Below are 26,789 nucleotides of genomic sequence, written 5' to 3'. Positions count from 1 at the left end.
TTCTTCTTGTGTATTTATAGAGTACAAAATTCTAAATACATTTATTTATCTATAATAACTAAACATTGCAGATACAAAATTATCGTTTTTCTTGTGTTATTCAAACAAATTTGTAAGAGTAAATTGTTGGTTTGTAGAAGAGTACAATGTTCGGTAGTCAGATTAGCACGGGCTCGAACAACCCCAACAAGGACGTGGAGGTTTCCTCGCCGCCCGATGACACCGTGTCGGCCCTCGAGTTCTCGCCGCCCTCCGTCACTCTGCACACCTTCCTGATCGCTGGCAGCTGGGACTGCCAAGTAACTACCAATAATAGTTCATTGAGCCGATTGCTAACTATTGCTTAATTGTTTCTGGAAGTGTTTATAAACTATAATGTCATTTGGTACATATTGTAGAACTAATACCAATTACAATATAGTAGGGCAGCCGTTGTACTGTAAAAACGGAGACTTAGAACTTATGTGTCAAGGTGGATGGCAGCATTTACGTTGTTCATGTCTATGGACTCCACCACCACTGACCACTTAACACCAGGTTTTCAAGTTTAAAACTATGAGAATAATTGCTTTTCCAGGTGAGATGTTGGGAAGTGGAAACTTCGGGGAAAACAGTGCCTAAGGCTGCACAGCCTATGGATGGACCGGTCCTAGATGTCGCCTGGCATGATGTAAGCAAAATTACAGTCCTATTGCTTGTAATAGTATACATTCAAGGTAATTTGTAATTCAATGAAACACTACCCTACATAATTTTGTTGCAAAGCAGTAACACCTTCAAGTTAGAAGGGTGAGCCTGCTATTATACTTTACAATAAAGTTTCTAAACCTCATTTACAATTCTAAAAACTCATAGTGTAATCCTTTTACATCCAGTAGGGTGACATAACAACATCTGAAGTAATATACGTCACAGCACTGTCAGGTACAAAGATAGATAAATATGTAGAATTTATTCAAAATGCACTATAACTACCAAATGTTTTGTTTAAGGATGGGACGAAGGTTTTTATGGCTTCAACAGACAAAAGTGTGAAGTGTTGGGACTTAGCAGCCAACCAAACGATGCAGGTGATTGCTTCCACTTTATTCATGTAGAAGGCCAGCTCATGGCCCACCTGTTGATAAGTGGTGGAGTGATGTGATAGTACACTATAGTTATTAACTATTGTCTATATCTATTGAGACAGTATGTTGCGGTTCAATTTGCATTAAAGATAAATAAATAAATAAATAATAAGGCACAAATCACACAGTAATCACTCTCCAAGCAAGAATCCTTGTACTGTGTATGGTAGTCCATAATTACTCGTATTTGTGTCGTGTCCATATTGGTGAACAAGATACGAATGTAGTGAAAAGAAAACACTAATCATTAACACATTTTTGAAAATGAAATTCACTTGAATTTAGCATGGATTGCCAGCCCATCATAATTTACGCTCCAGATGTCAGTATATATTGTAAAACGACAACTTCGTAGGTAAAGAGCTATTATGTAAATACATAGATATTAAATGGCAGATATCAGACACACACTCCTGCTTGTGACACTAGTGATTGCCACACGTGAGAATGAGTGTTGAGATCGTCGTGAAGTAGAGCTTAGCCTGGAGGTGAGCGCGAGGGGTGCGACTGTGCTGGCGTTCGAATCCCACCGGCCAGTCACAAATGTTGAACGAAATACCTACGTACTTGTTATAATCCGTGTTGATTTCCAAAACTAATCAATAACTTCGTGTAACCACTGTGGGCGGGGCGCTTTGCGAGCTCGCACACGTATATACCTACCTGACTGCTGCCAGTTTGAACCGTGGGATAGTCAGCATACTGTCTACAATGGAGACTTGACCTCATGTCTGAAGGAGGGTGGCAGCATTCACGTCGTGCTGTCTATGGGCTCTGGTAACCAGTTAACAGCAGGTGGGCCGTGAGCTCGTCCGCCCGTATAAGCGACAAAGTATATGATGTCTACTTGGTACATAGGTAGCGGCGCACGACGCTCCAGTGAAGACTTGCCACTGGATCAAAGCGCCCAACTACACGTGCCTCATGACCACCTCCTGGGATAAAACTCTAAAGGTAACCTGCAAACACATTGTTGATTAAAATAATTCCGTTACCAAAAACGATCAAGTAACCCGCGGGCAGTAGTTAGCACCTCCATGCCCTCGTCTACAGACAGGCACAGAGCTCTCATGCACTGGACCGGCTCCAAGTACCCAAGCAAAACTATTGACAGACACCCCAGTTCCGAGGAGCCTGACCAGTGTGCCTAGTTCGATGTTTTAAGGTTCTCGATGGCGTAACAGTTAACTCAAAGTATGGAGTTGTAACGTTTGCCTACATTTGCCGCTAGGGGCGCTGTTCCTACTGCATACAAATTTGAGTTAACTTTTACGCTATCGAGAACGTTAAAAACTCGCACTGAAGACATTAAACAAGAACATTCAGTTATTTTTCAAACATTACTCAATCGTCACTAATCTTAAGGTTCATTCATCGATCTCGTTCATTTAACAAAAGTCACTTGTCGTTCAGTTCTGGGACACGCGCACTGCAGTTCCGAGCATGACCCTCAATCTAACAGAGAGAGCGTACTGTGCTGATGTGGTAAGTTCATTTTGGTGGTTTTTTCATTTAGCTTCAGGGTAGAACGAAGTGCTTTAATATTATGATGACCTGCAGGAGTACCCGATGGCGGTGGTCGGCACGGCAGACCGCGGCATCTGCATGTACACGCTGGAGGGCAAGCCCGCCGAGTTCAAGCGCATCGAGTCGCCGCTGAAGCACCAGCACCGCTGCGTCTCCATCTTCAAGGACAAGAAGAGCAAGCAGCCGACGGGCTTCGCGCTGGGCAGCGTGGAGGGCCGCGTGGCCATCCAGTACGTGAACCCGACCAACCCCAAGGACAACTTCACGTTCAAGTGCCACCGGACCACGGGAGCGGTGGGCGGCTACCAGGACATCTACGCCGTCAACGACATCGCCTTCCACCCGGTGCACGGCACGCTCGCCACCGTCGGCTCCGACGGCTCCTTCTCCTTCTGGGACAAAGACGCCAGAACCAAGCTCAAGAGCACCGAGCTCCTGGACCAGTCCCTCACCAAGTGTGCCTTCAACCACAGCGGCCAGATCTTTGCCTATGCAGTCGGGTATGACTGGTCTAAGGTGAGATGTCTACTTATGATTGTCGTTCGTCTCTCTGTAGCTTATTCATACGGACACGGTATAAAGTGACCGGACTGAACATTCCGCGCCACTGATACAACAATATAACCTAAATGTTAACGAACAATTTAATTAATTCACATTTCAAGTGAGATCCGCTGATTTATTACGCAATGTAGCTCACGAGAAAGAATCTACCAACAAGAATTATATCCCTCAGGGTCACGAGCACTACAACCCCAATAAGAAGACGTTCATTTACTTGCGAGCATCTTACGAAGAACTCAAAGCGCGTCCGACACAATAACCCCACTATTGACTCCTCCACCCCCGGCCGGCGCCGAGCGCCCCCAGCAGCCCACAGACAACGCGCAATGTACTGCGCTGGGAATGTCAACGACTGATTGTGTCTGCAGACGGGAAACTTACATTAATATGCTGATTAAAAGTTACTGTGAAGCACTGGTACCTATGTTTTTTTTTATTAAACCACCAAATAGATATTATTGTTAATGCCTATTATGTGATGATGTGCTTCCGTATCCGTCACCACGAGACGGTTGGTGCAGAGCGGAAGAGTGACGTCATTAGACGTTCGTATAGTGACGCAGGACGCTTGCTCTAGTTAGACCGCTGTAATTGCCTCGTGACTATACATACTGCTACTTCTGGATTGGGATCGAATAATCACGTAACGATGGGCTAGGAGATCTATCATCGGTCTAAGGAATAAAAAAATTCCAAAAACTTTTATCTGATTAATTTGAAATTGCAGTTACAACTGTTGACACTAAGGCGGGTTGCCCAGTACTGTAGACTTGCTAAACGTGGCGCGCGACAGAGTCCTATCAATTGCTAGCAGCATTGCACGTGTGGAATAAGGCTTTGTGAAAAGTTGATATCTTTTTTCATAGAAGGTTGTGTGGTATATTTCAATTATTATTTTTTCGTACCTAATCGTCGGTAGCATACAGGGCTATTACAACTACGCGCGGACCGGTAGGTGATCTCACAGGCTCAGCCTAAAAGAATCGTTAACACTAGCCCTAGCAAGAGTAGTGATTCGCAAAATCTACCATCGGATCAGGGCAGGCCAAAGATTGATGGCTGGTGTGGTGTTCCGCGCCTTAATCGAGACGAGATACTAGGAGTGGCGTCGGAAGTGAATTAATATTTTATCTCTAAAGCGTAAGGATATTTTATAAACAAAACCAATAGAAATGAGTAGTGAAATTTTGCATTTTAATGCCATTGACTCTTACAAAGTTTGAATCAAGTTCTACAGACAATTAAACCAGTCAATAAGTAATTCTATTTTATTTCAACTACAATGATGTAAACAATTCACAACAAAGTCAATGCTCTCCCTCGTGCCCGTGACCATGCCCATGTTCACCCCCTCCCATAAATTTATCCAGAGCCACTGTGATTACTGTGAGTCCCAGTCCAATGGGAAATCCTCTAAAGAAGAATTTTCTGGCTCTCTGCCAGCGAGTGCCAAATCCAGGGTGATATCTCCAAGCCTCATTTCTGAAACATACAATAGATTAATAACAGACTTGGTTATGTGGTAATTAGTGCCGCTGGCTGCTGGGCTGAGGGTCATGGGTTTGTTTTCCAATGCACGCAACCATTGAATTGTTTGGTTTCTGGTTCCTATAGTACAATAAGTCATGGTATGAGGCCAGGCCAGGTGATCATCTGTGATTTGTCATATTTTATTAAAGCATACATAAACAATTTAATTATTCTCAGATTTTTTAGTATATTTCTTGCACCCGCTTCATGTATTCCCATTAAGATTAAATGTCATAATTAATTTTAGAGTAAAGCCTTAAAACTTTGTAGTTTATACATAATTTTTATATTTATTTTAGTGCTAAGTTAGTGTACTTATTATTAATTACATACTTTTACATTTATTGATTCTTTAACTGGATAAAAAAGTTAACAGCCCCTTTGGTGTTGCATGGATGGACAGAGATAGTAGACAAAGCCAATTGAAATCACAACCTAAACACATCCACACATCTAGAGAGTTGAGGTTGAATATTGTATAATGTCTGTCTCAAGTAGGTAAGGTGCTGGTATACACAACACCGTGCAGGATCACAATAGTCAGAACAGTCATGGAAATTATATATGTTTTGTGATGTTTATAAGTTAACATACCCTAATGCACTATGAATGTCTTAAGTATGTGTTTCATTAGGAAAATTGGGACCTTCTATATAAAATATGCAAAAATATGCATAAAATATGGCATAGTTACATTGTTCTTTATGAGTATATTAGGCATCTCTTCCTTTTAGGTAACTATAACTCAAAACAATTATACTTTACTTTGTAATAATATTAATATTTATCTGTTCAAATTAAATGAGAGCTTTCCAACAATAACTTTACTGAACAGAATTTATATCTGTTTTAAAGCTAGGCTAGAGGATATAATAAAACCATCTATCATAATAGTAATATAAATTGGCATACACTAGATACTACTGGCATATAAATTACTTGTGAGTTCTGCACTAAGTGGCTTTATGAGATAATTGTTTGTTGCGTTGAGCAAGTACAGCCCATATAAACAGACCATAACTTAAAAATATGGAAGCAATCACACTATTTGATGTTAATATTTGATTGCTAACAAAAGGCCTTACAGCCAATATCACACTTTTTTTTACTCTTCATTATAACTGGAATCAGCTAGTCAGGAGCTGCTTATAATCCATGACTTATAGACGAATTACGTTGATACCTACAGTGAAAAAATGTAATTGATTACCTGATCCATGGATCTTTAAGTCCTTTAACAGCTAAGGCCTTTTCAAGCTCATCCAGTTGTGGGATACCTTTGACAGTAAACTGGGAGTAGTGAGGCACTGTGTACGGGGGCCCATGTCCGTGACCACCCATTCTGCACATAGAAAACAACCCTTTATCTTCATCATAATAACCAGATAACCTCTTAATTTATTACATAACATGCTATGCTACAGAATGTATGTTTACAAATAAATGTTACTGAGCATATTCTTACATAATAATTTAAACTTATTTCACGTACGTTTACTATTATTTGTTTACCTCAAAAGATTACCATTTACTTCGCATACAATTATTAGCGAAGAGGATTTTCTTTTAAAAATTGACAACGGTATGACAGTAGTAGTTAGTTCTATTTTTCTAATTGGAAAGGCAAATGTATCGTACCATACAGCCTAATCATTGTCTTTTTTGTGAAAAAATAATATGGAGCGAAATGAAATGAAGTTGATTAATTTGAAACATTAATCAATTGGCGTGAAATTAAATCAAATGAAATAAGATGGGATATGGGATGAAATATAATTTCAGTAAAATGGTGGTTAAATAGTGAGACTTTTTCAGTGGACTTTTTGAAAGATCTCGCGAAGCTACGTTCAGCGGCTTTGTTATTTTTTCCACATTTGTGCACTTTCACAAATACTAAACAGTTAATAAATCACCTTTGTTACATGTTTGGTCACCGTTCTCGTCGATTAGGACGAAAAGTCCAATGAGTCAACCATAGACCGTGACGTGGCGACCAATACAGGCAAATTTGAAATAAATATTTTTTATTCATAATTTTAACTAATCATATCCACGAACTTATTTTTACGGCAACCCACGCTCACGAACATAATTTATTTGGTAAAAAATAATTTTTACCTGGTTATCAAATTGGTTAAGGTCGTTCTTTCCTGGGGTCTCTACTCTATCTTATTTCGATGTTAATAAAGTGGTTATATAGTAAAACATGTTTTTAATTAAATATAGATAGTAATTGAAGGATATTTTATACACCTATCGATTTTGTGTAAATGTACAAGAAATTAAATTTGTACTTGTAGAAGATATTAATTCAACCTACATCGTATATTTCCCTTGGTAAACACTATGAATTATAGCTTGTTTTGTTGGTACTTTATTTATGTACGCATAAGTAATCTTCAAAAGACAAACTCGAACAAAAATTTTTTTTTTCCTTATTCTTTACAAAACGCAGGAAATAAAATTATAGTAATCGGCACGAGTCTTGAGCTCTCGACAAAAGAGTGGAGAGCCGTCTGCGCTTTGTACACATAGCGTCAAAATAAATGGCCCACTCATGTATTATGTAAAATATTTTTTTATAATTAAATTAACTTCGTTCAGTTTTGGATTTAAAATGTATTAGATTATAATTTGCGTAATTACTGGTGGTAGGACCTCTTGTGAGTCCGCACGGGTAGGTACCACCACCCTGCCTATTTCTGCCGTGAAGCAGTAATGCGTTTCGGTTTGAAGGGTGGGGCAGCCGTTGTAACTATAATTGAGACCTTAGAACTTATATCTCAAGGTGGGTGGCGCATTTACGTTGTAGATGTCTATGGGCTCCAGTAACCACTTAACACCAGGTGGGCTGTGAGCTCGTCCACTCAACTAAGCAATAAAAAAAAAAAAAAAATAATTTTGCCCGTGGTTTCTATAGTCAAAAATAACCTTATTTTTAACCGACTTCCAAAAGGTTATCAGTACATTCTGTTTTGTATATTATATCTAGTCAGGTCATAAGTATTGTCACACAGTAAAAACTTTTCTTTTAGAATGCTGGCCACAAAAAAGTTTATTGAATTCGAATTTCGAATTGTTCATGAAAATAAAAATGTATACTTTTAGAATTTTACTCATTTTTAAATATGGAGTGGACGCTTAAAGAAGACCGTGTTGCAGTTATTGCGTTGCATCGTTGCGGTTACGCGCCAATTCAAATTTTTAACATACTGAAAAATTTGAATATAACCAAAATATTCGGTTTATCGTACCATCAAACGATACAATGAAGACTCTAGTGTAGATGACAGGTCAAGAAGTGGTCGCCCTCGGTCTGTTAGGACTCCAGCAGTGATAAAAGCTGCGAAGGCGCGAATTCAAAGAAATCCCAAACGTAAGCAGAAACTGTTGGCCCTTCAGATGGGGTTAAGCAGAACCACGGTGAAAAGGGTGTTAAACGAAGACTTAGGGCTTCGGGTATATCGAAGAAAAACAGGATATCGTTTGAATGCTCGTCTAATGGACCTGAGACTGAAGAGATGCCGCACTTTGTTGAAGCGGTACGCGGGAAAAAAATATCGGGAAATTCTTTTTTCGGATGAAAAAATTTTTACCGTAGAAGAGAGCTACAACAAACAAAATGATAAGGTGTACGGACACAGTAGTGAAGAAGCGAGCAACCGTATTCCGCGTGTCCAACGAGGTCATTTTCCATCCTCGCTCATGGTATGGTTGGGAGTTTCTTATTGGGGCTTAACAGAGGTACATTTTTGTGAGAAAGGTGTAAAAACGAATGCTATCAAATTGGGAAATCAAAATACAGTCCTGACGAACCTTGTGGAACCTGTTTCTCATACCATGTTCAATAACAAGCACTGGGTATTCCAACAAGATTCGGCGCCAGCTCATAGAGCGAAGAGCACACAAGACTGGCTGGCGGCGCGTGAAATCGACTTCATCCGGTACGAAGACTGGCCCTCCTCCAGTCCAGATTTGAATCCGTTAGATTACAAGATATGGCAACACTTAGAGGAAAAGGCGTGCTCAAAGCCTCATCCCAATTTGGAGTCACTCAAGACATCCTTGATTAAGGCAGCCGCCGATATTGACATGGACCTCGTTCGTGCTGCGATAGACGACTGGCCGCGCAGATTGAAGGCCTGTATTCAAAATCACGGAGGTCATTTTGAATAAACTTTAGTGTCATAAGAATCTATGTTGTAATAAACTTGTTTCAATAAACATGTGACAGAATTTATGACCTGACTAGGTATAATATTATAATATTATACCTAGTCAGGTCATAAATTCTGTCACATGTTCATTCATTATGTAACCATTCATATACCAAAATGAACTTAACAAAACATAGATTCTTATGACACTAAAGTTTATTCAAAATGAGCTCCGTGATTTTGAATACAGGCCTTCAATCTGCGCGGCCAGTCGTCTATCGCAGCACGAACGAGGTCCATGTCAATATCGGCGGCTGCCTTAATCAAGGATGTCTTGAGTGACTCCAAATTGGGATGAGGCTTTGAGCACGCCTTTTCCTCCAAGTGTTGCCATATCTTGTAATCTAACGGATTCAAATCTGGACTGGAGGAGGGCCAGTCTTCGTGCCGGATGAAGTCGATTTCACGCGCCGCGAGCCAGTCTTGTGTGCTCTTCGCTCTATGAGCTGGCGCCGAATCTTGTTGGAATACCCAGTGCCTGTTATTGAACATGGTATGAGAAACAGGTTCCACAAGGTTCGTCAGGACTGTATTTTGATACACAACTGCATTCGTTTTTACACCTTTCTCACAAAAATGTACCTCTGTTAAGCCCCAATAAGAAACTCCCAACCATACCATGAGCGAGGATGGAAAATGACCTCGTTGGACACGCGGAATACGGTTGCTCGCTTCTTCACTACTGTGTGCGTACACCTTATCATTTTGTTTGTTGTAGCTCTCTTCTACGGTAAACATTTTTTCATCCGAAAAAAGAATTTCCCGATATTTTTTTCCCGCGTACCGCTTCAACAAAGCGCGGCATCTCTTCAGTCTTAGGTCCATTAGACGAGCATTCAAACGATGTCCTGTTTTTCTTCGATATGCCCGAAGCCCTAAGTCTTCATTTAACACCCTTTTCACCGTGGTTCTGCTTAACCCCATCTGAAGGGCCAACAGTTTCTGCTTACGTTTGGGATTTCTTTGAATTCGCGCCTTCACAGCTTTTATCACTGCTGGAGTCCTAACAGACCGAGGGCGACCACTTCTTGACCTGTCATCTACACTAGAGTCTTCATTGTATCGTTTGATGGTACGATAAACGAATCTTTTGGATATATTCAAATTTTTCAGTATGTTAAAAATTTGAATTGGCGCGTAACCGCAACGATGCAACGCAATAACTGCAACACGGTTTTCTTTAAGCGTCCACTCCATATTTAAAAATGAGTAAAATTCTAAAAGTATACATTTTTATTTTCATGAACAATTCGAAATTCGAATTCAATAAACTTTTTTGTGGCCAGCATTCTAAAAGAAAAGTTTTTACTGTGTGACAATACTTATGACCTGACTAGGTATATATTAAGTAGATTAAATTAGAATGCAATAAATAAATACAGATTATAAATAATATGCTGATGTTGTTTTAATCATAACAGAACATACACGAATTAAAAAATATATTTTGTTAAGCACTCATAAATGACACACCGTCCATCACATCACTTTCTTCAAAATGGCTAGTATTAGCGGTAGGAACTTCATCTTCATCATCATCATATGTGTCATGATTGAAATCATCTGCATATTCGGTATCCGATATGCGATCTTCATCACTATCGGTCGGAGCATCACCAACATGAATAATAAATTCTTCAGTCACCGTGTCCGTCACATGATCACTTTTCCTATATTGCTCTTCTATTTTATACACTTTGTGGCACATTTTATTTTTTTTTTTTTTTTTTTTTTTTTTTTTTTTATTGCCTTTGTAGGCAGACGAGCATACGGCCCACCTGATGGTAAGTGGTCACCGTCGCTCATGGACGTCAGCAATGCCAGAGGCAGAGCTAAGCCGCTGCCTACCATAAAGTACTCTCCGCAAGCCTCGTTTGAAGAAGGACATGTCATAGCGCTCGGAAAACACCGTGGAGGGGAGTTCATTCCAAAGCCGGATGGTACGTGGCAAAAAAGATCTTTGGAAACGCACTGTCGATGAACGCAGCGGTTCCAGATAATATGGATGAACTCTGCTCCGATGGCGGGAGGTGCGATGATAAAAAGGAGATGAGGGAATCATCTCGAATAATTCCTCAGAGCATTCCCCATGGACCATGCGGTATAAAACACAGAGAGAACCGAAGTCCCTCCGTAGACCCAAAGGTTCCAAGCGATCCGCGAGAGCAGGACTATCGACCATCCGAACAGCCCGTTTCTGTATGGAGTCAAATGGAAGTAGCTGGTATTTGGGAGCCCCGGCCCAGAGGTGAGAGCAGTACTCCACGCGAGGTCGGACCTGCGCCTTATAAAGCGCAAGTCTCTGTCCAGGCGTGAAATACCGCTTCGCTCTGTTGAGAACTCCCAACATTTTAGAGGCCAATTTGGCTTTACCTTCCAAATGACTCCGAAACTGGACATCGCTCGAAATATCGACCCCCAGAATCCCGATACTCGCGGAAAGCTGCAGGGATACTCCTTGGAATTCCGGCGCCATGACAAAAGGGTCCTTCTTCGCAGTGAACGCGCAAACCTGTGTCTTCAATGGGTTAAACTGAACTGAATTCAGTTCACCCCACTTGGAGACCCGCCCCAGAGAGTTCTCCACTTCAGACACAAGTTTTAATCGCCTCTCGTGTACAACGCTTCGAGAGAGACTCTGATGGCCGATATATCGCGCATCCCCCGTGCTATCATCCGCATAGCAATGCATGCCATCAATAGACAGCATGTCATTGATATGCAGTATGAAAAGCGTGGGGGAGAGCACCGAACCTTGTGGAACACCAGCGTTGATGGTCATGGTATCGGAGCAGCAGCCGTCGACGACAACTGTGATGCTCCGTCCATCCAAAAAGCTAGCGATCCACTTGCAGAGTCCCTCAGGGATCCCGTATGCTGGAAGCTTCGATAGAAGTGCCCTATGCCAGACCCTGTCGAAGGCCTTCGCGATATCAAGGCTCACAGCGAGAGCCTCGCCCTTGCTTTCCAAGGCTTCAGCCCATTTATGTGTGAGGTATACAAGAAGATCGCCAGCTGAGCGACCATGACGGAAACCGTACTGCCGGTCACTGATCAGCTGGCGATCCTCAAGATACTTAAGAAGTTGGATGTTTATGATTCGCTCCATCACCTTGGAAAGCAAGGAAGTTATCGCGATAGGTCTGTAATTCGAGGGGTCCGACCGGTCACCCTTTTTGGGGATAGGGTGGACATGAGCAGTCTTCCATGAAGACGGAACCCTGTTGGTATTGTACGAGAGGCGATATAGACGCGTTAGCGCGGGTGTCAACTCAGGGGCGCATGTTTTTAGAACCACTGCGGGGATGCAATCTGGCCCACTCGACTTATGGACATCAAGAAACCGAAGCTCCTGTCTGACCGCACGCTGTGTGATGCGAATCTCAGGCATGGAGCTGTCACACCGGAAGATGTTGGGCGGCGTGGCTCCTCCGTCATCCAAAGTCGAGTATGAGGCAAAGAGCTTGACCAGAAGGTCAGCCTTCTCCTTCGCACTATGAGCCAGACTGTCATTGGACTTACGCAGTGGTGGAAGGCTAGACCTGCAGAAGTTACCTTCTGCAGCCTTAGCCAGCGACCAGAAAGCACGGCTCCCAGAGGGATAGCTATTCAGTCGCTCGCCAATTCTGGCAACGTGCTCCGACTTCGCCTTGGCAATAGCCTTCTTATAGGACCTAGAGGCGGCGTTAAATTTCCGCCTTTTCTCCGAGATATCAGGATCCCGGCATCTCCTAGCAACATTAAATGCCACGTATGCAGACCGCTTGAGGCGTGCAGCATCCCTACTGGCTTTATTATACCAGGGTTTGCTGCGACCCCCAACGGGCACCTCAGAAGAAGGAATGAATAATTCCATTCCCTGAAGCACCACGTCTTTAAGTCGGTCCGCACAGACGTCAGGATCATCGGAGGAAAAGCAGAGCCGCCCCCATGGGTAGGATGCGTAAAATTCACGCATTCCATCCCAGTCTGCTGACCTGTACCGCCAAACTCTTCGAAACCCGGTCGTCGTTCGACGACTAGGACGAGAGAGTGGTATGGCAGCACGGATAAGGCAGTGATCAGACGATCCGAGTGGAGCGTCGACCACCACACTGTATCCAGCTGGGTGAGTGGTCAGCAGAAGGTCCAACAAAGAAGGCTCGTGCCCCTCAATGTCTGGGACACGGGTGGGCTGTGTCACCAGTTGAGAGAGGCCGTAGGACAAGGCGAAATCGTAGGCAGCCCGACCCGGGAGGTCAGTGGTTCTGGACCCCAACCACTCCTGGTGATGAGCGTTAAAGTCACCAAGGACCACCACCTCCGCAGATGGGTACTGCTCAAGCACGCGGTCAGTCCCCTCTTGTACATGCTCAAACAGAGCTGACCCCGCATCACTGCTGTGAGACCTGTACAGGCAAGCGTAGACTCGGGTACAGCCCCCATAGTCCACGCGTAGCCACAAGAGGGACAGGTCCCGTTGCTCGAGGCCCCGAAGCCGACGACAGCAGACATCTTCCCGGATAAACACGCACACCCCGGCTTTACGCAGGAAGGTGTGCTCCAATGCGTAGCCGGGGTATCCGAGGTACGACGTATCATCCGGGGCAGATATCTGCGTCTCAGTCAGGAAAAAGAGGGCAGGCTGCGCCGTCTCAAGGTGGTGATGTACGGCGTCAAGGTTACTGTGTAGGCCCCTGACATTGCTGAAATCCACATTAAACGTGGAATGGGGATCCGCCGAAAAAACTCTTTTTCTTTTGTCGACTTTCATGATAGATAATTTTAGTTGGAGAGTAAGGATTTGGAGAGGTAGGATGCTAGAGGTGAGATCAAGGCAATACCTGAATAAAGCGCAGGGCACAATGAACACTCGATCCGGGGGTGCGCGAGAAGCTGACGCAGGGCATGGAAGGGCCCCCAGTCCACCCTGCATACGATCGCCGGGATCCACTCCGGTCTCCGACTCCGGCACGACGACCGCATGACAGGATTTTACACCGGTTGGCGGGACAGCTTCCTGGGGCGGAGTTTAGTTGTGACACCCAGGTTCAGGTCCCCTACTGACCGGCGGGCGGCGGCAGGCACCGTTTCACTGGGTCTCCCTATACCCCCGTCAGCAACCCACGCCCCGCGGACTTGCGCGCACGTTTGCTCTGCATGTTCCAAGTATCACCAAGATTCACCCCCAACAAGGAGGAGGAAAGGAAAGGAATAGAACTGGCTCTCCAACCCACATGCCGGAACACAGCTAGGCTATTTGGCGGCAGACTCTAGTTGGAGGGTGGTCGCCAGCCAGTCGGACTAGGTCCTACCACCGATTGTGTTTTCGGCTCCCGTTTAGCACCACCCAGGGGTTACTTGTAGGGGATCGCGGGTTAAACCTACGGAAGCGGGAAGCATCAACCCCCAAAGCATTCTTGCAGATAAAAACAAAGTCATCAACAGTCGTCCCACAGCAAGCCAGCATCGCAGCGTCAACAGGACCATCGCAGCCGACTCACCGCGCTTCCTGGTCCTACGGCATGCAACTTCACTGCCTCATCACGCCGCTACAGTTCATCGCAGCCCACGACAGGATCATCAACGCTTGGGGTCACACATCTCCGGCGTGGCAGCTCTGCATCACATGGACTACGCACGACACGCACGCAACATTCAAGCTCTGTCTCGACCCACCGCAGACTTCGAGCAGCACTGGCGACAATCACGCAGCATTCAGCTCAGTTTCGACTCACTGCAAACTTCGATCAGCACTGGCGACACGCACGCAGCATTCAAGCTCAGTCTCGACTCACCGCAGGCTTCGAGCAGCACTGGCCCTTGCAAGCTAATCTCAGCACGGACAACGCTAACTAAATATGACACGACCTCCAGTCTCGGAGGGGAGTGATGTGGCGGATAGCCATCATACAACGCAAGATATTTGACAGATGCCTGAATCTCGCTTACGACATTTTCAAGATAAAGTGCATATATGCAAGTTCCGAACAACAACATTCGGACCGTCGGTCTACCGAGCAATGTCACCCGCTCGGTGGAAGATCTTCCCTTTGTCGTATATTCCCCAAATAGACCTTCAAAAATAAGTACATCCAATTAAACTTTAATGCACAAATCTATTTAAATACAAAGTAATGATATAAATATGTAAAAACTTTGGCATATATATAATTTAGCATAATATGTATGCTAAGCTATGTATTAATAACTTATATTCTAAATAACTTAAACTATCGAGAAAAATCAGGTACCTTCTGGACAAAGAAAACCAATACTACCCATCTAATATCAGAAGCTCTCAACATTTTCGATCAACAGCGAGGCGAACCGTGGTGATTTGATTCAAAGTGATAATGCAGCTTCAACTTTCAAAGCTTACAATATTTAACAGCGGTTCAAGCGTTTGTTTCGTCTGACATACGCGGAATTGCCTGTGTTAGAAGGAAACAAGTGTCACAGTATGCCGCGAGCGTGCGTTCGGCGCCGGTCGGCTAGCTTCGGCTCGTCACCGGGTGTAGTGCGCTGTGCGACTGCGATGTATTATCTGTGGGTGAATAGGTGAATTAGTAGAAGGCTGCCGGCCGTCGCTTGCTGGAGCTTTTGTTTGCTATATTCGTACTATCGGAGTGTTAGTTTTTGTTTTGAATTGAGCTTAACTTTCAATGAGATATTTTTGTCACCGTTACATACCGGTTCATGTATGTGCGCGAAATTATCGAGTATCTTTTAGCACAATGAACAATCCAGGATTAGTTGAGCTTTAATACGAGAGAGAGCTTTGTTTCCACGCAATGCTTGTGTCCGTTTGTGTGAATTAGATCTGGAATGATGCCACCTCTCCGAGTGGCCTGGGTAGTTTGCACTATACTTTTGTGTCCTTCGTCTGGCCTGGAAGCAGCGGCGCAGTCTGAGAGCGTCGAGGCCCGAAGCTCAACACCAGTCGCAGGTGAGTGATTTCAAACGAAGTCATGGTAAAATAACAGTGCTGACCGGGTCCTTCAGTACCATTTGTTCTCAGCTGAAAGAAAAGTTTATAACACTGCAGGTACATCATGTAGTGAAGGGTCAGTGGCATGACAGAGCGCCGCCCCGTCGCGACGGGCCAAGCTATCTACCTGTTGAAAACATAATATAGTACCAAGAATACAATAATAAATAACTCTTACTTACAGAAAGCCACTCATAAACACTAGTACGATAAAATCTCTCAGAAAATAATTAGGAAGTGAATTTGTACAAACGATCATTTATCACGTAATATGAACGTGCCCTAAAGGATAGGAGGTCTAGAAACTAATGCGTTCTTCAATCATGTTCGTGAATATCTTCCACGATCAAGGAATAACATCTTGCAAGCAAATTAATCTCGCCAAATTACAATTTGCATAACTACTGGTGGGACGGCTTGTGCGCCCGCACGGGTAGGTACCACCACCCCGACTATTTTTTCCGCGAAGCAATGTGTTCCGGTCGCGTGGGATGGCAGGCAGTTGTACTTGGGACTTAGACCTCGTGTCTCATGGAGGGAGGACGGCGTCCGCGTAGTGAAGTCTACCGGCTCTGGTTGCCTCTTAACATCAAGTAGACCTGAGCTAGTTTACCCGGCGATGCAATCAAATGGTAATATTTGTCAATTCCATTTTATAGCACCCTTGTTAGATTATCTATCGATTTACATTTTTTTTGTGCCTTTATTATAGGCAGACAATATTTCAGGATGATAAGTGGTCACTGACATCCACAGACATGGACGCGGTGGTCAGGGCCTAGCCTGAAACGCGAAGTCTAAGTTTAACATTTCAATATAATATTAACGATAATAAAAACCGCGAATAAATCACGCACGGTTACCCGGCTCCAAATTACGATTCCCCGAGTCAAGCGAACCAGATACTTACATACACGTTTAATTATATACATATTTATATAGATAATAAATACCCAAACAAAGCGCAAACAAACCTGATCACCACACACACTAATGTTTGCTCGATGTGGGAATCGAACCCACTACCTATGACTCCTATCTAACCCTTCAAAGCCTTTTTACACAATAAGCTTATACTTATTTAAACGATTTCCACAACCAAATATGAATAAAAGCATCGGGAAAATAATCATTTTGTAATAATAAAAGTAATTGTATCACTACGTCCACCAACAGAGACACAAATTAGGTTTTTGAGTATTTCATTTAACGAACTCATAACTGCAGCTGTTCACCAAGTGGACTGGGTATACTGTGTGTGTCCAGCGAGCCTCCGGGGAGCGCGGCATCACCAGCGCCGCGCCAGGAGACCACACAGTCGGCAGTCCCGGGGTAGGGCGCGCGGACACCCGACAAACCGATAATGTAGCGGTTACTTATGCCTCGCTACTTCATTACAGATCATTACTAATTAACCACTTACGTTTACATTAGATAGATCATAGACATAATGGACACAATAGGCATTAATTAGATAAGTAAATATCGCGATATAAATTGTACATTTCGTAAACAAGCACGCTAGTGTGGACCGTAATATTGTTTGTAAACTTAATACTGATAGTTGGGAGCTGTCTACATAACGCTACCATATGTTTACGCCGTAATAATACTCGTTTAACTTAATATAAATACGTAAACTGTCAATGGTTTGCATTTAGACCCCCGTAAGAATAACATAGGGATGAGAGTGAGTTCATTTGCTGAAGATGTTCATTGTGCTAAACATTTCTGGAAGCCCTTCCCTCGACCGCAGACTAAAAATGAACTTTAATGTATAACTTCTCCAGAAGAAACTTTTAACCGGTATCCACTGCACTCGCGAAAATAACGTAATGATTCAAGTTGATTGCCCATGCCCACCTTCATACTCGATCTTGTGAGTTTTGAAGTTAATGGCCGAGTGTGGGCGAGTGTATTAGAACCTCTGTAAAGGTGCATCAGAAATGTGATGCGCTGAATGCTTGCTCGCCTTTACATATACATTAAATTAACATTAAAAAAAGAAGTGTACTCGAAAAATTGATATTGCAAGAAGTGATGTAATAGCAAATATGTATATTACAATATGAAACATAGTGCATAGTATGAGTGTGTGTGTGAAGATGCGCCGTGCACCGAGCCGCCGGACACTTGGACTAGTTTCTGCACATCTATAATTACCCCGCGGCGTGGCGGTGTGGCGGCGTGGCTGCGTTGTGCTGGTTGCTCTGCGCGCAGTGCCGTTCGGACTGAGCGCTGCTGCACCTTGCTGTCTATCAAACAAATACTTTACTTCCTACGCGTGTCCTTACAAAGAGCAAAAACGAAGGCCCAAACCTGGACTGGCTGGTGGCATATTGTCAATTTAATAGCAACAGGGTTTGCGATAAAGTGTACCTCTAAATATACATAGGTATAACATGTACAACTTATACTTGTAACGATCGTCCGCGACCACACAAACTGTCAAGTAGTCGAAAGTCGGAAATAATAATTGGTGCCGGCAGCCATCATTAGAACACAAGATATGTATTTGACAGATGCCTGAATCACGCTATCGAGATTTCCAAGATAAGCATATACTTATAGAAGTTCCGAAAAATATCATTCGAACCATCTTCTGTCGAACAATTTCAGCCACTCGATGGAAGGTCTTCCCTTTGTCGTTACATTCCAAAGTTATATCCAAGATTCGTGAAAACCGAGGTAAATACAACGATACGAACGTTAGGTATTACTTAAACCTTAATGCACTTTTAATGTTTATGAAAATGTCACTTAAAGTACAGATTCATGATAAAGAAGAATTCCTTCCGACTCTACTCTCAGTACGACAATACTATAATAGTATTGTCATTAACTATAACATTGCCGATAACGAGCAACACTACATTATATCTTTGAAATTATACAACTATGGTGAAATGAAATAAAATAATTTCATTTCGTTCCGTTTCCCTTTTCAGATATTATGCGCATGGCCTCCGGGCTTGTTCCCAACAGATTTGTCTATACGAGTATAGGCAGCCTCCCTACACGCGCGCCTGTCCCGTGCACGGACGGACTAGTTCGAGTAAACAACAATTAAAATTATAGCGAATTATAAGATATGTTTCTTCTTCTTGAACTAGAGACCGCAGACCGCTGAGTGGAGGTCGACTCCGCGCATTTCTGTTTTTTTTGAAGTGAAAACTTCTTTAGAATCGTTGTGATTTCAAACCGGATGCAACGGAAAAAGCGACAGGTAAGAGACACAAATACAAAAATGTGTAGGATGAAGCCAGCAAAGAGTGAGACAGAAATATACATACTATTTAATACAGCGCCATCTGTGAGATTTTTTAATACTAACGTGTGTATGAAAGCTCTTGTAGTGAATTTTAATTTAGGATTATACGTGAAATTAAAATATCAATTCACAGAGGGCGCTACCTTACAATTATTTACTAATGACAAAATTTTACATATACTTAAGACGTTTAGAATAATTGTATTTTAATTTTGGAAGGTTTCACTTCTACCACGTGTGAATTGCACACATTTTGTTTTAATCTGGAATGTTTTAGTATTTTAATAAAGTTATTGATTTCTGAATAAATTAGTTATGACGCAGCGTCTGTTGCTGTCTGTCAGGAAGCAACCAACGCCAACCGACTGGTGAGCTGATCTTTGTTTATTCAGAGTACCAAAGACATTTTCCTAGTATAGCATAGGCTTTACTTACTAGCCCTTACTAATAATACCTATGTATGGTTTAATATTAATTATTACACTCGGGCAACAGTGAGTCTGCCCAGGTTGTTAGGACCATATAGTGTACGAGTATAACAGCTAGGCGAAAAAATTCTGATCTCCAGTAAAAGTTGACGGCCATGACCGTAAAGTACACCGTCTAATTCAGACAGTCAACACTGAGCCGCCCGCGCCCGTGTGACGCTACGCTGCGGACGAACCACAGCCCGGGCACGGAGGTCAGCTTGTCACTGGTGAGAGACTTTTGCCTCCAGAATCCAGGATAGCGCCCCGCCGACACGCATGCCGCCCTAAAGGAGATGGGTGGAATGGACCCATCCGGACCATAACGGTGCGACGCGACTGCTGCAGCAGACCGCACATCCACAGGGTCTAGCTATTACTGAGCGCCACGTCCAGGTTCAATCTTCTAATCCGGACGATGAACCTTTCCGCAACACAAAATTCGTTGTGCCCCCATCCACCGCGAGGCGCGTCACCCACGGACAGACCTCACGCCGGTACAGATCAAACGTACCCACCGAGCTCGTGTGTGTGTGTGTGCACGTGCAGAGAGTGCACACAGCGGCGGCCCGAGCCCCCTCACTGCGTCACCGCGACTATTAGTCTGCCGAACTGAGTGATTACTGTTCGCAGCCGGAGAGGAAGCGGTTAAGTGGTATGCGGGCCCATGCCGCAGCTCTCGACAGATGTGCACTATATTTACGAAGGGTACATTTATATTTAGCTGTTAGAGTGACCTCCTACTCGTAGTAATTGATTAAACTATTTTATAACCTAGCCATTCGGTAATAAGCGCTCACCGTTGGGCGCACGGATGAGCATGGAGAGATGGAATGCTGAGCCGTGTCTCTGCTGCTAAGAGGTCTATTTAAGTCTAGAACACGATGTAACTTTGCAGTAATGGTACACGGGCATGCTGTTGCAAGGATACTGACGGAGGTACAGCCGCCTCTGCCTCGTTCTCTGTCACAGATACCAGATCAGCTTTTGCTATTGTCCACAGCAGACAATATCACATTCTATTAAATTTCTAATACACTTGACCTACAAGAAGAAAGTAGCCACTCTTTTTATTTTTTTATTGCTTAGAAGTATGGACGAGCTCACGGCTCACCTGATGCTAAGTGATTTCTGGAGCCCATAGACATCTACAAAATAAATGCCGCCACTCACCCCGAGACATGAGTTGTAAGGTCTCACTTTTAACTACGGCTGCCCTGCCCTTCAAACCGAAACGCATTACTGCTTCACCTACCTACCCGTGCGGACTAACAAGACTTCCTACCACCAGTAATTACGAAAATTATAATTTTGCGGGTTTGATTTTTATTACACGATGTTATTCCTTCACCGTGGAAGTCAATCGTGAACATTTGTTAATCAGATATTTTATTGGAAAAATTGATACCTGCCGGTGGGATTCGACCATACGAATGCACCGGACGTCTTATTGTTTAGACCACGACGACTTCGAAACTTCCCTAAACTTCACTTAACGTTCAGCCACGACGCGAGAGACACCTCACGTGCCGTGGGACTGCTCGTACAATAACTCAAATGAAATACGCGTCCCGTTCTGCAGCACGAGAGAGTCGCTAGTTCACTGCTACTGTAATATTATACCTCCGGGGCTGTCGGCGCCGCTCACTGTGAGCTCGTCGTCTAACTTAATACAATTTTACATTAAGGCTGTACGGCTAGAAACTAGTTCGAAATATATGATGAGTCTAGCTATCAAGGAGTGACATCAGTGAGGAATGACCGTCAGAGTTCCGTCGAGGGGGGACGACCTTTTGATAACGAGGTTATCTACAGAGACGCGCTACCTCTCGCCGATGTACTCCACGACGCTTGCACTCACTCAATAAGCTTGAAATGTCACATATTAATAGTTGAATGTACTCCACTAGACTGCTCGCAAGTGAGAGTCGGTGGAGGTGTGTACGAGGGAGATGGGCGGGCTGCTCCCTGTCAGAGAGACAGAATATATACTTTATTGCACACCAAAACACAATTAACATTTAAAAAACGTTGTCAACAAGCAGATACATTTGTACAATTGGCGGTCTTATTATTAAAAGCGATCTCTTCCAGACAATCGCTTTATTTATAGAAATTCTGCAGCAGCGATTAATAATGTACCTACATTATTAATGAAAATACACATACAATAAATATACCTGTTTACATATACTCGTATGATTTATATACCAATATACGAGACTTCGACCTGATGTCCCAAAGTGTAGAGGTCGACGCGGCCAGGTCGCAAAGCTAGTGCAGCCTGCAGCGGACGCGCGACCGGTCCCCCGGGGGCGGAGCGCGGGCGTCTGCAGAGTCGTAGCGTAGGTATAACAAAGCCATTACGACTTCAAAGTAAACAGATGCTCCATTGCGGGTCCATGCGCGCCCGTCGAGGGACAAATGCTACGCGCGGGAGCGGTGACCGACACGACTGATTCATACACTCATTGTCAGCGTTTTCTTTTTGTTAAGAATTCAATCAGAACTTCACAGTAACACAACACAGTTCAACTGACCTGAACAACTGACTATTACCCACAGACACAACCCACTGAGTTTCTCGCCGGTCATTCCGATCCAAGCACTCGCCGCGTGCTGACGTGCTCATTGTTCGTTCGATCGCCCGACCTCGGTTCGTGGCACATCTGGCGTCCAAGTGTTTTCTCGGAAGTGACTACCTGTGCTAATTGCGTCGCACCGCCGTTTGTGAACGGGCGGACCCCTAAATTCCTGGAATTCGTTCGGCAACTTAGTGGCCCGTTTGTGAACGGACGGTTGTGTGCCGTAATTAATCGTGATTATTATAGTTTTGGGGCCTCGCCGTAAGGCGAGTGTGTTTAAAGTCCCGGGGTAGCCCCCCCTGGGCACGTGACAGTTACAATGGAGTCCACGATCGATCTGTTCGCGGAATTCCTCCGTCTGAGGTACCCGACATTATCGGCCGAATTTTTAGAATTTAAGGCCAATCACGCCGCGAACTCAGAAGCGGTCTCCGTCGCGCCCGCCGCTCCCGTGTCCCCAATACTCGCGAGCAAAGCTCCCGCGTCGATCGCTGCGGTCTCGGTTCCAGCCCTGCGCTCATCCGCAGCACACGTCGCGTCCACGCGTTCATCCGCGGCCTCCATCGCGCCCGCGCCGTCCTCTGCCCCCGAGCGATTGTCCGTGGCCTCCGTCGCGACCGTCAACCCCGCGCCCTCTAAAACGCCCGCCTGCGGGTCGCCCGCGCCCTCCTCTTCATCCGACTCGGAGTCGGACATGGAGGTCGATCTTTCCCCCGCCCCCTCGACTGATGGATTCACAGTAGTCCAAAAAGGTAAGAGGCGCGCTGCGGAAGCCCGAGCTCCCGCGGCCGCCAAAGTAAGCAGAGCCGCGAACGCGTCGCGCCTCCGTCCACCGACCCCCGTTGCTCCCCCTGCCCGTGCTACACCGTCGCCGCGCCCGGTAGTACAAAAGAAAATCCAAGCCCCTCCCCCGGTAATCCTTCAAGAGAAGGCAGCCTGGGAACGAGTTTCCCTGGCCCTTAAGGCCAAAAATATTAATTTCACGAATGCCCGTAACCTCGCGAACGGCATTCAAATTAAGGTTCAATCACCCGACGACCATAGGGCCCTCTCTTCTTACCTCCGTAAGGAGCGTATAAGTTTCCATACGTATACGCTCCAGGAGGAGCGCGAACTTCGTGCCGTCATACGTGGCATCCCTAAAGAGTTGGATGCCGAACTCGTCAAGGCCGACCTTCTGGAACAAGGCCTACCAGTAAATTCAGTGCACCGCATGCACACCGGCCGCGGTAGGGAGCCATATAATATGGTTCTAGTCGCCCTCCAGCCTACCCCCGAGGGTAAGCAAATTTTTAACATACGTACCGTCTGTAGGCTCTCCGGTATCGCCGTCGAAGCCCCCCATAAAAAAGGCACTCCTAGCCAGTGCCATAACTGTCAACTGTACGGGCATTCTTCCCGTAACTGTCACGCGCGCCCCCGATGCGTCAAGTGTCTAGGCGATCACGCTACGGCCTTTTGCACTCGCGATCAAAAAACCGCGACGGAACCGCCTAGCTGCGTCCTGTGTCGAACACAGGGTCACCCCGCAAATTACCGCGGATGCCCCCGAGCCCCGAAAATAAATCGCCGCGTCGCCCGCCAAAACCGCCTCCGAGCTTCCCACCCAGACATCAAAGCCTCGGCACCCTCTGTGTCGCAGGCTAAGCCAGCATTCGTTCCGGCGCCGGTGCCCAGTGGCTCGGCCTGGGCGAAACCGCTGCCGTACACGAACACGGCTACAACTCCCTCCTCCGCGATTCGTCCCGCCCCCGCGATACGCCCCTCCCCCGCGAATTGCCCTCCGACAGCGTCCGACAATCTTGCTCTAGCGATCGACTTCTTTCAATCGATTAACTTTGAGCGCGTTAACGCTTTAGGTGACGCCATCCGCGCCGCCTCCACTGCACAGCACTTCATCGCCGTTGTGCAAGAATACGCCGACGTATACGCGTCGTTAAATACGTACGTCCTCCCCTCACTCCGCCGGTAATCAATGGCGTACAAAAGTAGGCTGAAACCCCTATCCGTAACAATAGGATTTTTTAACGCATACGGTCTCGCAAATCAACGTGATCAGGTTTGTGATTTTTTGCGTGACCATCAAATTGACATATTTTTAGTACAGGAGACTCTACTTAAGCCCGCGCGCCGCGACCCTAAAATCGCGAACTATAACATGGTTAGGAACGACAGGCTCACTGCTCGTGGTGGTGGTACCGTCATCTACTACAGAAGAGCCTTGCACTGCATCCCGCTCGATCCCCCCGCGCTCGTTAACATCGAAGCATCAGTATGCCGAATCTCACTGACGGGACACGCGCCGATCGTTATCGCGTCCGTTTATCTTCCACCGGATAAGATTGTTCTAAGCAGTGATATCGAGGCGCTGCTCAGCATGGGAAGCTCTGTCATTCTGGCGGGCGACCTAAATTGTAAACACATCAGGTGGAATTCTCACACCACAACCCCTAATGGCAGGCGGCTCGACGCGCTAGTTGATGATCTCGCCTTCGATATCATCGCTCCGCTAACCCCGACTCACTACCCGCTAAATATCGCGCATCGCCCGGATATACTCGACATAGCGTTATTAAAAAACGTAGCTCTGCGCTTACACTCGATCGAAGTAGTTTCAGAGTTAGATTCAGACCACCGTCCCGTCGTTATGAAACTCGGTCGCGCTCCCGATTCCGTTCCCGTCACGAGGACTGTGGTGGATTGGCACACGCTGGGCATCAGCCTGGCTGAATCTGATCCACCATCGCTCCCGTTTAGCCCGGACTCTACCCCGTCTCTTCAGGATACCGCTGAAGCCATAGACATCCTAACGTCACACATTACCTCGACATTAGATAGGTCATCGAAGCAAGTTGTAGCGGAGGACTTCCTTCACCGCTTCGAATTGCCCGACGATATTAGGGAACTCCTTAGAGCTAAGAACGCTTCGATCCGCGCCTACGATAGGTATCCTACCATGGAAAATCGTATTCGAATGCGTGCCCTACAACGCGACGTAAAGTCTCGCATCGCCGAAATCCGAGATGCTAGGTGGTCTGATTTCTTAGAAGGACTCGCGCCCTCTCAAAGGTCTTACTACCGTTTAGCTCGTACTCTCAAATCGGATACGGTTGTAACTATGCCCCCCCTCGTAGGCCCCTCAGGTCGACTCGCGGCGTTTGATGATGACGAAAAAGCAGAGCTGCTGGCCGATACATTGCAAACCCAGTGCACGCCCAGCATTCAATCCGCGGACCCTGTTCATGTAGAATTAGTAGACAGTGAGGTAGAACGCAGAGCCTCCTTGCCACCCTCGGATGCGTTACCACCCGTCACCCCAATGGAAGTTAAAGACCTGATCAAAGACCTACGTCCTCGCAAGGCTCCCGGTTCCGACGGTATATCTAACCGCGTTATTAAACTTCTACCCATCCAACTCATCGTGATGTTGGCATCTATTTTCAATGCCGCTATGGCGAACTGTATCTTTCCCGCGGTGTGGAAAGAAGCAGACGTTATCGGCATACATAAACCCGGTAAACCAAAAAATCATCCGACGAGTTACCGCCCGATTAGCCTCCTCATGTCTCTGGGCAAACTGTATGAGCGTTTGCTCTACAAACGCCTCAGAGACTTCGTCTCATCAAAGGGCATTCTCATCGATGAACAATTCGGATTCCGTGCAAATCACTCATGCGTACAACAGGTGCACCGCCTCACGGAGCACATTCTTGTAGGACTTAACCGACCAAAACCGATCTATACGGGAGCCCTCTTCTTCGACGTCGCAAAAGCGTTCGACAAAGTCTGGCACAACGGTTTGATTTTCAAACTTTTCAACATGGGCGTACCGGATAGTCTCGTGCTCATCATACGAGACTTCTTGTCTAACCGCTCTTTTCGATATCGAGTAGAGGGAACCCGCTCCTCCCCGCGACCACTCACGGCTGGAGTCCCGCAAGGCTCCGTTCTCTCTCCGCTCCTATTTAGTTTATTTATTAACGATATTCCCCGGTCGCCGCCGACTCAGCTAGCCTTATTCGCTGACGACACAACCGTTTACTACTCAAGTAGAAACAAGTCCCTAATCGCGAGTAAGCTCCAGAGTGCAGCGTTAACCCTCGGACAGTGGTTCCGAAAATGGCGCATAGACATCAACCCAGCGAAAAGCACAGCAGTGTTATTTCAAAGGGGAAACTCACCGCTTATTTCCTCCCGCATTAGGAGGAGAAATATCACACCCCCGATCACCCTCTTCGGCCAACCTATACCCTGGGCTAGGAAGGTCAAGTACCTGGGAGTCACCCTGGATGCATCCATGACGTTCCGCCCGCATATAAAAACAGTCCGCGATCGTGCCGCATTTATTCTCGGCAGACTCTATCCCATGATCTGTAAGCGGAGTAAAATGTCCCTTCGGAACAAGGTGACACTTTACAAAACTTGCATAAGGCCCGTCATGACTTACGCGAGTGTGGTGTTCGCTCACGCGGCCCGCACACACATAGACACCCTCCAATCCCTACAATCCCGCTTTTGCAGGTTAGCCGTC

The 26,789-nt window shown here is 45.5% G+C and overlaps 3 protein-coding genes across 9 annotated transcripts in view; 2 read left to right on the top strand and 1 right to left on the bottom strand.

Moving 5' to 3' along the window:
- LOC692969 (mRNA export protein) lies at positions 1–3,638 on the top strand (the record flags this gene model as incomplete). Its single annotated transcript, NM_001046808.1, is given in 7 exon segments — positions 1–299; positions 578–670; positions 993–1,070; positions 1,986–2,081; positions 2,541–2,612; positions 2,688–3,170; positions 3,391–3,638. Coding segments are annotated over 7 exon segments (1,062 nt in total). The 3' UTR covers positions 3,478–3,638.
- Positions 3,639–4,472: 834 nt separating this feature from the next.
- LOC101737774 (NADH dehydrogenase [ubiquinone] 1 beta subcomplex subunit 3) lies at positions 4,473–6,420 on the bottom strand. 4 transcript variants are annotated; one of them, XM_004927271.5, is made up of 3 exons: positions 6,261–6,420; positions 5,959–6,090; positions 4,473–4,700 (listed from the first exon to the last, which is right to left on the bottom strand). In XM_004927271.5, exons 2-3 carry the CDS (start codon positions 6,087–6,089, stop codon positions 4,526–4,528), a joined length of 306 nt encoding a protein of 101 aa, XP_004927328.1. In that variant the 5' UTR covers position 6,090; positions 6,261–6,420; the 3' UTR covers positions 4,473–4,525. The 4 variants fall into 4 exon arrangements, with proteins under 4 accessions (XP_004927328.1, XP_004927327.1, XP_062530447.1 ...); XM_004927270.5 differs by having other exon boundaries at positions 6,241–6,401; XM_062674463.1 differs by having other exon boundaries at positions 6,274–6,388.
- A 9,063-nt stretch (positions 6,421–15,483) lies between these two features.
- LOC101739226 (low-density lipoprotein receptor-related protein 1) overlaps positions 15,484–26,789 on the top strand; it is a 69,881-nt gene continuing 58,575 nt past the window's right edge. For 3 of the 4 annotated variants that reach the window (XM_062674460.1, XM_062674458.1, XM_062674457.1), the window contains exon 1: positions 15,485–15,893. In XM_062674460.1, the coding sequence (XP_062530444.1) occupies positions 15,773–15,893 (121 nt within the window). In that variant the 5' untranslated portion in view covers positions 15,485–15,772. Of the gene's footprint in view, positions 15,894–26,789 lie in introns of all 4 variants that reach the window. The other variant, XM_062674459.1, reaches the window with a different exon arrangement.

The sequence above is a fragment of the Bombyx mori genome, chromosome 20 (genome assembly GCF_030269925.1).
Source record: "Bombyx mori chromosome 20, ASM3026992v2".
Classification (NCBI taxonomy): domain Eukaryota; kingdom Metazoa; phylum Arthropoda; class Insecta; order Lepidoptera; family Bombycidae; genus Bombyx; species Bombyx mori.
Note: the sequence above shows the minus strand (reverse complement) of the source record. Positions and strands in the feature narration are given on the sequence as shown.